Source organism: Neolamprologus multifasciatus, chromosome 6 (assembly GCF_963576455.1).
Source record: "Neolamprologus multifasciatus chromosome 6, fNeoMul1.2, whole genome shotgun sequence".
In the NCBI taxonomy this organism is placed as follows: Eukaryota; Metazoa; Chordata; class Actinopteri; order Cichliformes; family Cichlidae; genus Neolamprologus; species Neolamprologus multifasciatus.
Genome location: NC_140444.1, coordinates 14779295 through 14792686, shown reverse-complemented (window position 1 = coordinate 14792686; position 13392 = coordinate 14779295). Strand labels below are relative to the sequence as shown.

Genomic DNA, 13392 nt, shown 5'->3' with positions numbered 1-13392 from the left:
ATAAAGGAGCTCAATAAGAAAAAAAAATGGATATCTGCCACACTGACCTCGATACATAACATGTTTGACAATACACGCACACACATACCCTAGTTGTGTGTGTCGGCTTTGCCCTGGAGGTGAACTTTACCGGCCGCTCACTAACAGCCGCAGCAGGTACATGTGATGATTCGCGTTTCACCACTCCCGGGTTTAGTGATCGTGGTCTGACTGAAGACACACCCGGTTTATTTGGAACTCACACTCAGATGTGTTAGCGTTACATTTTATTTCGCACAACTCACGAAGTTGGCTAGCTAACACTAACGTCGTTGAGCTAGCCCTGTCAGGCGGCATTAAAGTGTTAAAGGTAACGTTGGGTTAAAGGAAATGTTTTCAGACTATCGCAGTAAATATAAAATATGGACTTTCTTCAGCTAACAGTGGTGGCTGTCACCTCCAGCGATCCCTGAAACACTGCAACATCAGGTAAGAGGAGCTAGCATGCTACGTTACCAGGCTAGCTAGTCGCTAGATGTGTTTGAGTGACTTTTTCTGAATATCTGAAACTAATCTGCCTGTTGGAGCTCACATCTTTGGTCGCTTTAAGGCAGTTATATGACTTAAGAACAGCTGGCTTGTGAATGTTGGCCGATGTCCTAACTTCACCTTACCACACTGGTGACAGCTAGCTAGCCAGCTAAATTAGCCGCTATACCGGCAACCTCAATGTTTTGAAATGTGACTCATGGCTGCCATCTGATTTCTCCAGTTTGAATCCACTGTGGCCTAACCTAACCGGTTTCAAAACGGCGGCAGCAGCACAGGAGAAACTGGACCCGTCCGGCTCAGCATCCGGCTCAAAGATGGAGTTGGCAGCGGTGAGTGCTGCCATGTTTGTCATTGACAGCATGCAGACAAATGGTCAATTACCTGATGCGACACGTTTCCCTCCTATAACAGTTGGGATTTTTAGCGTAGGAAAACATGAGTGATGTCTGTCGCTTACTTATAGAAATGCCATTTCAATTGTAGCTCTCAGTATTTCTAGGGAAATGCACACCTTGTATGACAGTATAGACCCACAGGCGACTTCATTAGGTACAGGCTTGCACACTGTAATCCTAAAGTGATGAAATTTTTTTAGCAACAATACTCAGATAGGCAGTAACTAACGTGAATGCTCTATTATGTTGGTACTATGAGGCCCAAAGTCGTCACACACACAAAATATAACACACATTACACCAAAAAGAGCATGCTATCATGTGGTTTACACCAATTTTTAACCCTACTGTCCAAATCTGACAGCAGAAATTGAGACTCATCCAACCAGACTCATCCGCTTGCTCATAGGGTCTCGACTTGATTGTTGGGGTTTTGTCTATTTTTCTCAGTATTATTGTAGGGTCTTTACCTTACAATGTAAAGCACCTTAAAACTCTTAGAATAAGATCGAATTGAATTTCTTCAATCTTTTATTGTCCAGTATTGGTGCAAATTGACGCCCATGTGAATTATAGCCTCATTTTCCTATTTCCTAATCTATGGACTGGCAACATTGTGATCTTCTGCTGCTCTAGCCCATCTGCGTCAAAGTTTGACCTGTTGTTTGGTCAGAGATGCTCTTCTGCATACTTGCGTTGTAACGAGTAGTTAACTGAGTTACTGTTGCTTTAGTTAAAGGTCAAAGCAGTGTGTTCGTTCTTCTCTGACCTCTGACACCAGGAAGGCATTTTTGCTGTCACACACTGGATTTGTTTTCCTTTGTTTTGGACCGTTCTCTATAAACCCTGGAGATGACTGTGTAGGAAAAATCCCAGAAGATCAGCATATTCTGAAATCCTCAGACCAGCCTGTTTGGCATCAACAGCAGTGTCATGTTGAAAGTCACTTAAATTAAATTTCTTCCCTATCCTGATGCTCTGTTTGAACTTCAGCAGGTCATCTTGGCCATGTTTACATTAATTAGATTAGATATTTGCATTAACGAGTAGTTGAACAGCTATTCTTAATAAAGTGACTGGTGAGTGTATAGCTTCATATTTTCTCCTGTTAAAACTAAAACTAGCATCTTTATGATTGACCTAAATGTAAAGTCCACGTGAACGGCTCCATGACTCATGCTATTTGAAAAAGATGCATTTTAGCACTGAGCTATACAGAGGGGCGAGCACCAAATACAGACGCGCAAGTGTGTGTGTGTTTGAAAGATAAAGATAGAAGCCCGTAGAAAAACGTGGGCTAGATTAAGCTTCTGCTTTGGCTGCTGAAATGGGGGAGGGAGGACGGGAAGCAGGCGAAAAGCCATTGTAGGTTGGCGAGAGCGAGTGAGCGAGGGGAAGGTTTGTAAGAGATGGAGGTTTATTTTATAATATGTTATTTGTAAGAGCAGCATCACAGATAGAGGGAGGTGAAAGTGGGCAAAATGCAGGAAAAACAGGATTCTCAGAGCCGAGCCCCGGGCATCCCGGGGAAGGTAGGACAGCATCTTTGTGCTTAACGTGTGATTTAAAGTGTCTCGTGTGTGTGTGTGTAAAGGCAACGTATAGAAGGCTGATTATGATTATTTGTGGTTTGTTATTGTTGTTGGAATATTTATTTATTTTTGCCAATTGATATCATTTCTGTTTAATAGTTTACCTTCAGGTGTAGCTAAATTTAGCCCCTGTCTGCTTGTCACATTCTGCCTGCCTTTTTGTCTACAAGGCATGTACCCACTGATAATGTTGAGTCTCACTTTAATTCTATGCAACAGACAGTGTGTGCGTGTCTGTGAGTGAGTGAGTGAACTGTCTCTACACATCTCCATCATCTCCACTGTGTAGGAACCTGGCCTCTGCTCTGTGCTACAGGGTGTTTTATTGCAGTGGAAATGTCACACAAACATATTTAGATTTTAATCCCAAGTCCAATTCATGTATATTTATGATATATTTTCTTTGCTTTGTCAAGCTGTTTTTATGCATAGTTGTTTGAGAATGAATATATACAGATTTCTCTGGCATTCAGCAAGAGGTGACCAGTGGCGAAGAAGATGCTGAACGGCATATTTTTCTCGTTATCCTCTTTACGCTGTGACTAATCCTTTACATTTCTTTCTGCTTTATCTCCCTTCTTGTCTGTTTTCTGTCTCTGTCCTCTTTTCTGGTCCGCCATTTCTTTCTCATGTCACTTCCTCGCTTGTCCTCTCGTTGGTTTTCTCCCATCCTTCCTTTTCCTCGTCTCTCTGTCGGTCTCCATCGTCCTTTTTTATGTCTGTCGTTGTCCTCAGGCTCACCCAGCTCTCAAAGCCTTTATGTGTGGCTCCCTCAGTGGCACCTGCTCTACACTCCTCTTCCAGCCTTTGGATCTGGTGAAGACACGACTGCAGACCCTGCAGAACAATGCCAAGCCCGGGTGTGTGCACACACATTCACACAGATACACAGTGAGAACATTTCAGACACGTGTACATCAGCATGCCTCTGATATTATCCTTTTTTCTCTCCCCCTCTCTTTTTCTGACTTTAACCCACTCACACACACATACAAAGCATAAGAGGACAAAATTTGCTGGCAGTGCCAGCCTCAATCTCTTGGTATGACCCATATGGGGCAAATAGTCACACCAGCAGCATGTAATTATACTGTCAGGCTGCTGGGTTGCAATTACAGCCACTGAGAACAGCAAATGTAAACATTTAAAAGTGGATTTTTATTTATTTCACATGTGGAGGCCTTTCTTTAGCACAGAGTTCCAGAAGGATAATTTCTGTGGTAATTGATTTCACAATAGCGATTCACCACAGCTGTAACCATTTATTGTCAGCATGTCTTTGAGTGTTTATAGTACTGTGCAAAAGTCTTGGGCCACCCCTCATTTATTTATGTTTTGCTTTGAAATTTGAAAACTAGTGGAGCAGTGTATGGAAATAGTTTGACTTTCAAGTCATTAGAACTGTACAATATTTGGTGTAGCTGCTTTAATCCATCAGGACAGTCTGAACTCTCCTGGGCAAATTTTCTTGTCATTTCTTTCAGTAGTCTTCAGGGATAGTTCTCCAGGCTTCTTCAAGGACGTTCAAAGCTCTCCTTTGGATGTTGGCTGCCCTTTGTTCTGTTCTCTGTTAAGGTTGAGGTCACTGCTGAGGTCTGGGCTCTGGGGAGGCCAATCCATTTTCCTAAGAACACATCACGCTGAACATGCCGGATTTTCAGCTAATAGCTCTTTGGCAATCGCCTTCTTGGTGCAAAAATAGTGTTTCATGCCTGTCAAACTGTGGTCTCTAGATTTAAGTAAAGAAAATGGGAACAAATTATGTGTTTTTATGACAGGCTGCTCTTAAAAAAGTCCCTAAAGGTCAACCCATCCACTTAGCTTATCCTTATCTGGTATGGGCCGGAGCCTATACCAGTTACTATAGGGCAAGAGGCGGGGTACACCCAGGAAAAGTCGCCAATCTGCTAACACAGAGAGACAGACAACCATTTGCACTCACGTTCACGCTTGGAGGCAATTTAGAATCACCAATGAATCACTAACTACAGTTCTTAGGACTGTGGGAGGAAGAGGACCCATGCAAACACGGGGAGAACATGCAAACTCCCCACAGAAAGATGGAGTCGAACTCATGACCTACTTGCTGTGAGACAACAGTGCTAACCGCCGTGCCTAAAGATACAATTTAGAATTAAATTTTTTAAAGTTGTTTGTTTGTAGACACAACACTGGTTCATCCTTTGAGTTACGTGTCTTATTTTATGCTCTAATGACTCATAGGTCAGTGTTAAGTGGCTTAACAAACCAAAAAATAAATAAATTCCTGAAAGTGGTCAGGTACAAGGACTGGACTGAAAAGCAGCCAATTTCCAAATAAAAAAACTTTGGAAGACCTTCAGAAAGCCTGGCTCCTTGGAAGTAAAATATAAATTAGAGGGGGCTTAAGTTTTTTTGCACAGTAGTGTGTAATGTTTTGTTGTTGTTGTTTTTTTGCACAATTTAATTTGTTTGTATTGATTTAAAAATTTTGTCTTGCAGCGCACCCAAGGTGGGAATGTTTAGCGTTTTCATCAATGTTATTAGGACAGAGAAGTTCTTCAGTCTGTGGAAAGGTGTTTCACCGGTGAGCAACTGAATGCACCGTTTTCATTATTTACAACAAATCCTGTTTGTTGCACGTTTGTACGCAGATGGCTGCCCCTCCCCTGAGCCTGGTTCTACCAGAGGTTTCTTCCTTTTGAAAGGGAGTTTTTCCTTCCCACTGTCACCAAGTGGTTGCTCATAAGGAGTCATCTGATTCTTGGGGTTTTCTTTTGATTATTTTATGGTCTTTAACTTACAATAAATAGAACTTTTGGGCGACTGTTGTTGTATTTTGACGCTATATAAATAAACTGAATTGAAATTTTATTCTCCCACCAACACTCAAACTCATAGTGCATGCTCCCCTCTAAGAAACCCATGTAAATTATGCCTTAAGACAACAAAAACTGTTACTTCTCCCTCTGCAGTCATTTGTGCGCTGCATCCCTGGGGTGGGTATCTACTTCAGCACCTTCTACTCCCTGAAGCAGCACTTCTTCCTGGACCGAGCTCCCAACGCTGGCGAGGCTGTTCTGCTCGGAGCGGGTGCCAGAGCTGTGGCCGGAGTCTGCATGTTACCATTCACAGTCATCAAGACGCGCTTCGAGGTATCTACCAGCTAACAGACTCTGACGCCAGATGGTCAGAGATGAAATATCTACTAATCTCCTCACATCTGTTTTTTAAATAAAGTTGTTATGGAACTGCTTTTAGTCAGAGGTTTTTGCTCTATTTTATTATGACTTTTCTGTGGAGACACGTAGTGTGGATACAAAGGCAGTCATTTACATCTATTGTCACTCAATCAACCGCATGATTAAAGACATTTCATTTCAATTTTTCTGTGTTTTTCAGAGTGGCTTTTACAGTTATGCGAGTGTGCCCGGTGCTCTGAGGAGTATGTATGAGACGGAGGGAATCAGGGCTCTGTTTTCTGGGCTGACTGCCACGCTGCTCCGCGACGCTCCTTTCTCCGGCATCTACGTCATGTTTTACAGCCAGGCCAAGAGAGCGCTGCCTCAAGGTGAGAGTCACGCTGAGTCAGCAGATCAAAATGGAGGTTAAGAAAAATGTGAAGAGTTATGTTTTGTACACCCGCTGGTTGTGTGGTTGTGTCATGAAGACCAGCCAGGGTAAAAATCGACCCAGTCAAAATATGCGGAGATGCCCACTGTGACGGCCCCTTGTGAATAAGAGAGCTTTTATTTAATTATAAGCAAAAATCCTGAACTTGACGCATTCCCATTTTCACAATTCCTTTCCATTTCACACATTTTTTTGTGCTAAAAGCACTTGATGTAAAACATATGAAGCAACATGTTGTGGAAAACCCTCACTGTGAGCACTGATGTCTTGGTAGCGCTTCATAATACGGCTCTGATGTAGTTTCCCAACTTTTACCATGTAAACAAATTAAATGGTTTATGGCGAATGCTTAAAATGTAGGTAGAGAGAAAAAAACTGAGTAACAGAGAGGTCTCAGTGTCTCAGTCACTCCAACTTTATTAACTGACTCTCATCACATATAGTAAGCGCCAAAATCTCCACCCCAGCACTTCCCTTCAACTTGGGTGTGAGTGGAGCCACCTGGTGGTCCGCCACACTGTGAGTATATTGTAAGAAAGAACGTTTTCCTTTTGTTAATTCTAATTATCTAGTAATATTAGAGGTTCATGTTTTATTATTGTGTAACCTTACTTCTGTCTCTTGTTGTAGTTTCACAGTATCATTGAGGGGATGTGAGGGCTTTTAATTGCAATGTGCAAAAGGGGTTCTTACATGGTAATTGCAAGTTACTATTAGGAGTGAAGGCTTTAATATAGAATATCCTATTTCCCCTTCTTACTCTGTAATTAAACAGTATTATTAAGATGATGGGAGGGCCTGTGTTATAGAGCATCCCATTTCTCCTAATAGTAACTTGTAATTACTGTCTAAAAATGGGTTCTTGCCTTGTAATTGCAAGCTACTGTTAGGGGTGTGGCCAAGTGAATTGACCACACCCAATTTACTTGGCCACACCCCTAACATTATTTAAACATTTAAATAATTGAGTATCGATTAATAGAGTAATGGGATAAGGCAGCCGTTCTCAAAATACCCTTTCACACTTTAAATACTGATAAATACTTTTGTCTTATTAATGAGCCATAATAAATATTCAAAAGAGAAAAGCACAGGTCTTTTACAATCCACTGCTTTATGGTTTAACATTTTTAGAAACTGCAATATTTTTAGTATTTTACCCAAAACCAACATCTGTCAAAAACCCTCTCACTGTATTTACATGCCAATAAAAATGTGGGTGAAATGCTCGCGCTTACACGGAGACAACTGAGCGCTACAGAGTTTTAAACATTAAAGCATCGCAGCAAGAAATTTGTGTTGAATATTCTTTATAATCGAGTTACTCAATGAATCATCGCAGCTCTTTGTGAAAATGTGATTTTTAATGTTTTCCACGTATTTTTCTCTTTCTGTGGTTTGACTGATTGTTTTTATTTAAATCATCTGACATCCTCGGGTTCTCTTCTCTCAGAGGTGACCTCGGCGCCCTACGCCCCGCTGGTGAACTTCAGCTGTGGGGTGATTGCGGGTGTCATGGCATCAGTAGTAACGCAGCCTGCAGATGTAGTGAAGACTCACATTCAAGTCAGACCCTCCCACTGTAGCACAGCAGGTGCAGTTCGCCGCATCTACATGGTGTGTACTCACGTTCTTGTTGTGTTTTTCCGTAAGAAGCAACACTTTCACTATTATATAACATCTAACTGAGGATTGCTGCTTTGGCCTTTCCTTCAGGAGCACGGCATGGCTGGGTTTTTTCGTGGAGCAGTGCCCAGGTCTCTTCGACGCACTCTCATGGCTGCCATGGCTTGGACTGTGTATGAACAGCTGATGGCTCGAATGGGCCTCAAATCCTGAAGAGCAAAAGTTTTTAGCCGCAAGAGAAGGGAAAGAGCTATAAGAGGATAATTCTGTATTATTATTATTATTATTATTATTATTATTATTATTATTATTATTATTATCATCTAAGAAGTAAATGGAGCTGAGGAGGATAGAGGGTCAGTGAGCCAGCAGTAACAAGATAATAAGCAAAGGAAGCAGGTGGATAAATGCCTGAAACACATGAGTAGGAGTGCTCTGTTTGTGTGTTTGGTGTGGGTGTGTGAAACTGTTTGGGACTGTGATGTTACACCTGAAGCACTTTTATGTCCGTCTCAGACTGTAGTGACACTCCCTGCTGTGAAGTGAACTCGTCCCTCCTAATATTTATGGTCCTGAGGTATGGCTACTAGGAATCAGAAAACGGGGCCAGTGGCTCTTCTGGCTAACAGAGTTGCCTTTGACGATGTTTTAAAATACCGTAGAAACAAACGAGACACTCAATAAGCTGGTGTCCCGTACATCCGATGAAGAAGCAAAGCACTGCAGGTTCTGCCATATTTGTTCTGACAAGATTGAGCAATGTTTCGTACTTGCTGACTGATCTCTTTTTTTAAGAAGCAGAGAAGTTTATTTGTTTCAGGCTCAGACAATCAGTATTCACACAGCTGCATTATGGGAAAATCGAGGCCAATGCTAATAACTGTGTTAAAGCCTTTGTTGCTGTATTGCTTAAAACTTTGCTAGCTACATTTATATAATACTATGGTGCGTTTTCGACTCGGCGTAATGATAGCCACATCTGTAGCTAAATCAATGAATAGCAGTGATTTCATCTCACGAGAGAAACCCAACAAAAAAGTCAGGATTTTATGGATTTTTTTCAAAATGAATTTTATAAATAAATTGTTTGATTATTTGTAGGATTTTTCATTTTGAGACAACCTGTGGAGTTTCTCAGTAGCACTGTGGTTTTGATTCCCGGTACTTTTGTTTGATTTCTGCACACAGGAGTAGCATGACACTCATATATATATATATATATATATATATATATATATATATATATATATATATATATATATATATATATATATATATATATATATATATATATGAGGCAACTTTGACTTTATTTTATGATGAGGGATTTGATTTTTGTAGGAAACACTGAATGTAAACACAGATTCCTGCGTTTAAAGAAAATTCCACCTTTAAAGGCGCTGCAGGTTGCCCTTCTCCCTGCATTTAAATGAGCACTTTCACAAATTTATTTTCTTAGTACACATATATATATTTAGGTTACCAGGCGAAGTTGAAGTCATTTAAGTATTTCAGGTTTTGCTGAAGTCAGGTACCTCCTATGATCAAACAGTATTTCCAGAATATTAAGCTTGCAAGTGAAGCATTGCTTAATCATTGCGCTGACATGTTTATAAAGGTTTATAAAGAGTCCATACCGGTGATGGAGCTGTGGATCTTGTCTTTGTACAGCCTCATTCTGGAATTGTAAATATGTGATTTAATACAGAGTTGCTGATTTAACAAAAAAAGGGGGCACTAATGAATTCCTGTATAGTGTTTGCATAGATGTTATTTATTATTAATATAAAAGAAAAGGTGATATAATAGAGAATAATGTCTTTGTGTCTGTACATAAAATGCAAACTGAAAGACCACTCGGTGCAATCTTAGAACGGCGATGGTTGCCACCAAGAAGTAATTGTGTGTTTTACTTGATAGGAGTTTTTAATAATGGCTTCCTGTGAGTCAGCAGATAAGCCCAGTTTAATGAAAGCGAGGCGCTGAGCGTCTCTTCAGACCTACGGGCTGTTTAAAGGAAAAAGGTAGTAAAGTACGAGTTCATTTAAAAGCCTCCATGTTTGCTGTCTTAACTTGAGCTGTGCCATAATTCACACCTCCTCACCTCCATTGTTGTGACTGTCCTGCATTCAGTGTTACGGTAGACACTCTGTCTGTGCGCGTGTTTGCTCAGACAGATGCTGTGCCTGTCTGATTTTTAAGTTGAATAAAAATCTCCTGTTTTTTGTTTGTTTTTTTTCCAAAAATGATTTTGACTTTGTGTTGTTATAAATGAAGAGGAGTTTGACGTTTGATCATTTTATTTGCAGTTTTGTATCCAGAACATCTCTTCTAAACCATACCGACTACAATGTGATCCACGCTACTGACAGAACATGCATGTTGCTATTAAACACAGTCAAGATAAATATACAGACTTAGATGATGTAACACATTCGATAGATATTATCTAGGGCTAGCCTGTGAGACCAATGATGAGGCATCTGTATGTTATCATATACAGTTTCCCACAGAATGTATGGAGGACATCATTAAATAATTAAATGTGTTATCAATTAAAATTTAAAATGTATTCAATATTTTAAATGAAATGAATTTGTTTATATATTTAATACTCAGTGTTAATTAATGAGACATTTAATTAACTAATGACATTAAATTAATTATTTATTGATGTTTTATTTAATTCATTTTGGCACCCAAAGCCATAAAATCATATTTATAACTAATGTATTGTGCAATCTGTTCTCACGCTAAAACCATCAAAGACAAATTTATTATCTACTACATTCCAAACTTTTATTTTGAAAGTTCAGTCAGTCTTCAGTCTGCTAGCCTCCTGCTGAATCCCTTGCTGAAAACGGTCCTCAGCATCAATCAGTTGTCTCAGGTCTCTCCTCCGATATCAGGTGCACTTCAATCCACTGCAGCTGGACTGCATCAGAAGCCTTTTTGTGCTCTGAATATCCCCTGTGAACTGGATGGCCGCTCTAATCAGCACTCACAGCTGGAAGCTTTGGGCTGCTCGCTTTTTCTTTTCCCCTCCCCTCACTCCTCCTAACTAGTCATGGCAGATGACCTCCCCTCCCTGAGCCTGGTTCGGCTGGAGGTTTCTTCCTGCTAAGAGGGAGTCTTTTCTGTCTAACGCCACAAAGTACTTGCTCATAGGGGGTCGCTTGATTGTTGGGGCTTGTTGCCATGTAAATAAGCCTGGATTGAACTGAAATGCTGCAGAGTAAAATGATGAACGCTGTCACCAGCTGCAGGCCAAGACTGTGGAACTGGAGTACCTCCACAGACTGAGGAACACACTCGATCAGCAGCTGATTATTGATGAATATGGTTAAGAAAGAACAGATCTTCTCTGGCTCTCTGTGGGAAACATTGATACAGCAGCACAGCATGTAGGAAGCCTTTCTTGAACCAGCCTAACGTTAACAAAGATGACGTCAAGTAATGCCACTTCACTAAAGATTAAAAACCAAAACGGTTGGCAAACCTATGAGAATCCATTTTTAAGTCTTTTACACATGCAAAAGTTTCTAAATGAATTTTTACATCAAAGTTAAATTCTAATAAACATTCTCACACTTTTTCTACATTTGTTTTTAGAAAAGTAAAGCTGACAGACATTCGTGTTGTACGTTTGTCATTCTGCGCTACACAGGATGAAAGAAAAACAGGATAACTCTAAATCTCAGCACAAAAGCTAAAAATTATGTGAATAACACTTGGACTGAGAAAGAAACCTTTGCTTTAACAGCTCAAATGCAATTGGGATTTACACGCAAATGAAACTGACTTTCTCTTTGCAGTCCAGATTCTCCCACACTCCGTTTTTGTTTAAAGCTCCACAGTAATTTCGACCTGGACACTGGTGCTCAACGATCCCCTTCTGACCAGGCCTCGTATATCAGAGGGCTGCCGTCCACCCACAGCCAGCGACCAGCCAGGAAGCAAAGCCCGATCCACACCCGATTGGTGACGGTGCCCTGCTGGATCTCTTTCAGGGTCAAAAGGTTCTCGGTCTCAGAGGTCAGACTTGTGAGCGTAGTGTGTGTCTCTTTACAGTACTCCAATGCTTCCTCCCAAGCCATCTTCTCCTCCATCACTGTTGTGCTGAAGCAGAAAAAGGGCAGTACTCTCAATGGTGAGGAACCAAACCATCCGGTCATCGTGGTACAGCCGTCCCAGCACACACGAACAAAAAGATCATAATCTGTAGATGGTTGGGACTCATCCCAAACTATGCTGGTTTCATATCCTCCTCCTGACCATTTCCAGTATGTGCCTGTTTTGTAGAGACCGATCCAGAACTCACCAGAAACTTTTCCCAGGGTTGCTTTTCTCAGTTGCTTCACTTCCCAACTTGTACTTAGAGGGGAAAGATCAGTGTAATGGGTTTTGCAGTACTGTTGAGCATCATACCAGTTCAATCTGTTTTGCACGTACACATGTTTACCAAATTTCTGCCCTGTCAGGTACGGCGAGGCGTTTACAATAAAGAGCATTTTCCAAAGCAGGGTCTTCATGCTGGTTCAGCCGACTGGTGTGATGAGCCTTAGCCTGTGCTTCCTCCTCAGTTATTGCTTGAAATAAATCGAGGAACACCTGCTGACTCCCTCATTCTTCTGTCACTGCATCTCATGCATATGACATCATGTAAATACAATTTGATTACCGCACCCTGGATTTCTACTCCGCCCATCATCTTTAATGCACTCCAACCCCCACACCTCCATATTTCACATGAATTTTGAGAGCATCAGCAAAGACCACATGAAATACTAAAAACTACTGTTGCCTTCACAGTTCATACATGTTAAGTACACATTATCTCTCTGTGATACTGAAGCTGATTATGCTGATGTAATGTGGTCTGTAATGGAGAGTAAACCACCCAGGTAAGTTCACTTAACGTGGGTAGATAAAGGTAAATAAATGGCTATATTAAAACTAACCAAGAGTTATAACACAAGCTGCTGATAGATTTATCTCACACTAAAAGGACATGTTGGTGACATAACATTAAAGCACGAGGTTAAGGTAGTCAGGCTTCAAAGCCAATAGTGAAATTGAAATAGGCACTGGATTCATTTTGCTTGCAAAATTGCGGGGATGAACTTGTGTCATGGAAGTCGGCACAAACTTTCCAGAATAATTTTGTTTAGTAAATTTATTTCCATTTGACATTGAGAAACAAAATATTCTGTTTGAGCTCACATGTCATTTTCTCTTTCTACATGCTTCCCTCATGTTTTCTGTGGCAAAACTGAAGCCTCAGTGTGCATCACAACCTGCCAACAGCCTCTAAAAGAACGGTGGCAAGAAAATATACTGAAGGGGTCTGAAAGGGTCTACTGAATGTGTGTTATGCAGTCATGTTAGAAAAATAAGCAGTCAGACCATTTTCTAATGTGCAGTGAACACAAAGCAGGCTCAGAAATGACCAGATGTGATACTATAAAGCTTTAATTATATGTTGTTGGTGGCCCCAAATAAACCCAGATGGATTGATCTGTGCATTAAAACATGTCTGTGGATGCAGGTTGTACAATTTTGTAAAACAGCCTGTTCTCAAATTTCAGGCTGGTGCAACCATAAACATAAACTAGGATGAAATAGGAGACTAAAAA

At 40.7% G+C, this 13392-nt stretch overlaps 1 protein-coding gene across 2 annotated transcripts; it reads left to right on the top strand.

The window, feature by feature from the left end:
* Nucleotides 1–86: 86 nt before the first annotated feature.
* Nucleotides 87–9985, top strand: LOC146516663 (mitochondrial glycine transporter B-like). 2 transcript variants are annotated; one of them, XM_085161519.1, is made up of 9 exons: nucleotides 87–156; nucleotides 417–468; nucleotides 752–860; nucleotides 3254–3378; nucleotides 5000–5084; nucleotides 5473–5652; nucleotides 5900–6068; nucleotides 7584–7747; nucleotides 7847–9985. In XM_085161519.1, the coding sequence occupies exons 3-9, from the start codon at nucleotides 846–848 to the stop codon at nucleotides 7967–7969; spliced, it is 861 nt and encodes a 286-aa protein (XP_085017645.1). In that variant the 5' UTR covers nucleotides 87–156; nucleotides 417–468; nucleotides 752–845; the 3' UTR covers nucleotides 7970–9985. The 2 variants fall into 2 exon arrangements, with proteins under 2 accessions (XP_085017645.1, XP_085017644.1); XM_085161518.1 differs by lacking the exons at nucleotides 87–156; nucleotides 417–468; nucleotides 752–860 and adding an exon at nucleotides 867–2458.
* Nucleotides 9986–13392: the final 3407 nt, after the last annotated feature.

Bases quoted from the DNA above. Each gene is read 5' to 3' on its own strand.
- LOC146516663 (XM_085161518.1), top strand. From the start codon at position 2,408: ATGCAGGAAAAACAGGATTCTCAGAGCCGAGCCCCGGGCATCCCGGGG. The intron at 2,459-3,253 runs GTAGGACAGCAT...CGTTGTCCTCAG, and splicing joins CCCCGGGCATCCCGGGGAAG to GCTCACCCAGCTCTCAAAGC. The intron at 5,653-5,899 runs GTATCTACCAGC...TGTGTTTTTCAG, and splicing joins TCATCAAGACGCGCTTCGAG to AGTGGCTTTTACAGTTATGC.